This window comes from Bipolaris victoriae (genome assembly GCF_000527765.1).
Source record: "Bipolaris victoriae FI3 unplaced genomic scaffold scaffold_397, whole genome shotgun sequence".
NCBI lineage: Eukaryota > Fungi > Ascomycota > Dothideomycetes > Pleosporales > Pleosporaceae > Bipolaris > Bipolaris victoriae.
The window spans coordinates 414-2284 of record NW_014574995.1 but is presented as its reverse complement, the minus strand read 5'-3'; the positions used below and the strand labels follow the sequence as shown (position 1 = coordinate 2284).

Sequence of the window (1871 nt, the reverse complement as noted above, 5' to 3'; positions counted from 1 at the left end):
CTTACTTTTTTTTAATATATCATGATATATTAAAAAAAAGTTAGCCGAGGCTAAATTTATCTTCTACTTTGGGTTTATTAATTAACGATAAACCCTACATAACAGCTTTACTTAGTGAAAAACACCTTTTTTATAAAAGTAGTTTTATGAAATGATCCTTAAATAAAGGATCTCGTAGCTATTCTACTAATTCTTCACCGACTACACCGCATTTTCAACCAGTAAGTGTTTATTTAAATGCTGATCAAGATAAGATCCTAATATTAAAAGAAAACAAAGGAAAGTGTGGGGTGTATCTTTGAACAAACTTAATAAATGGGAAAAGCTATGTTGGTAGTAGTATTAGTTTACATAGAAGATTTAAATCTTATTTTAATATTTTTTATTTAGAGTCAGGGATAAAAAATAGAAAGAGTTTGATTTACAGTAGTTTATTGAAGTATGGTTATTCTAACTTTAAATTGGAAATCTTAGAACATTGCGCTCCTTCCGAAGCCATATCAAGAGAGCAATACTATCTTGATTTATTAAAACCAGCATATAATATATTACTTATAGCTGGTTCTCGGTTAGGTTCCAAACATTCTGAAGAAACAAAAGCTAAAATATCTGCTTCGGCAGTAGGTAACCAATATTGTGCAGGAAGTAAAGGACGTAAACGAGCAGAAGGGGGCAGGAAGCCCTAGTGTACCAATAGAAGTACTTGATATGAAAACTGGATTAAAAAATACATATTCTTCCATGAGTGAACTAGGGAAAGCCTTATGTGTACCCGCAGGAAGTATTAGAATGTTTTTTTCTATCCTTTGGGGATGGACCCCTTCAGGGGCCAGACCTAAAGGTCAGTCCCCATCGGGGACTAGAAAAACCCAGAACCTTTATAAAGGGAGATATAAATTAAAAAAATTAACATAAAAAAAGATAATCTTGGCTATAAAAGAGCAACGAGTATACGGCAATTGATACGATTTATCGTATTTAAGATGTACTCTATTAGGTTTCGAGAGAAATCGTTTAATAAAAATCCATTCTAACCAAATTATGCCAATACGAAATTATACAGTTAGTAGTAACCCTAATCCGGATACATCTATTATTATGCTTCCTTGATTTGTAACAGGGTTCACCTTATTTTTCTTTTGCGACCTTTTTTCTAGCCCTTTTTTTCTAGTAATTTCGAACACTCGAAATTACGTCGAAAAAAAAGGGCTAGAAAAAAAATTAGGAAAGCACCTAGAACTAACAGAGGTTGAAAGATCGAAGCCAATTTTATTATAAATCTCCACAAAAAAGACGTTAAAATCTTAAAACAAATTAAAGAATTTTTTGGTGGGGTCGGACGAGTAAGTAAAGAGAGAAACGGTTGTTGTGATTATACGGTAAGTTCTTTAGATCAAATTGCATCCGTTATTCTTCCTCATTTTGATAAATACCCTTTAATCACTCAAAAGCTTGCGGACTATATACTTTTTAAAGAAGTTGTTCTTATGATGAAGCGAGGTGAACATTTAACAGTTTCAGGTTTAGAAGCTATTATGAATAGACGAGCTTCTATGAACAGAGGGTTAACTCCAGCATTGAAAGAAGCTTTCCCTGAACATGTCCCTGTGGAAAGACCTATAATCGATGCAACTAAGGCCTTTCCAATTGACCCTTACTGATTGGCTGGATTCGCCTCTGGAGATGGTACTTTTGCAATCAAGTTGAGAGTTAATGATTTTTTTGCAGGAGGTCGTGTTGAATTGGTCTTTGCTTTAACTCAACACTCTCGAGACCTTCCTCTTATGAAGTATTTCGTTGAATATTTAGCCCTCCAGCAACAAGTAGCTGGGGGCTGCAGGGCTGGATGTGGAAAATGTTATACTTTTAAG

The 1871-nt window shown here is 34.2% G+C and overlaps 1 protein-coding gene across 1 annotated transcript; it reads left to right on the top strand.

Annotated features, from left to right (window-relative positions):
• Positions 1-1253: 1253 nt before the first annotated feature.
• COCVIDRAFT_116992 (hypothetical protein) lies at positions 1254-1661 on the top strand (the record flags this gene model as incomplete). The annotated part of the gene is made up of 1 exon (XM_014694507.1): positions 1254-1661. A coding segment is annotated over one exon (408 nt), but the record flags the coding sequence as incomplete, so codon positions are not given.
• Positions 1662-1871: the final 210 nt, after the last annotated feature.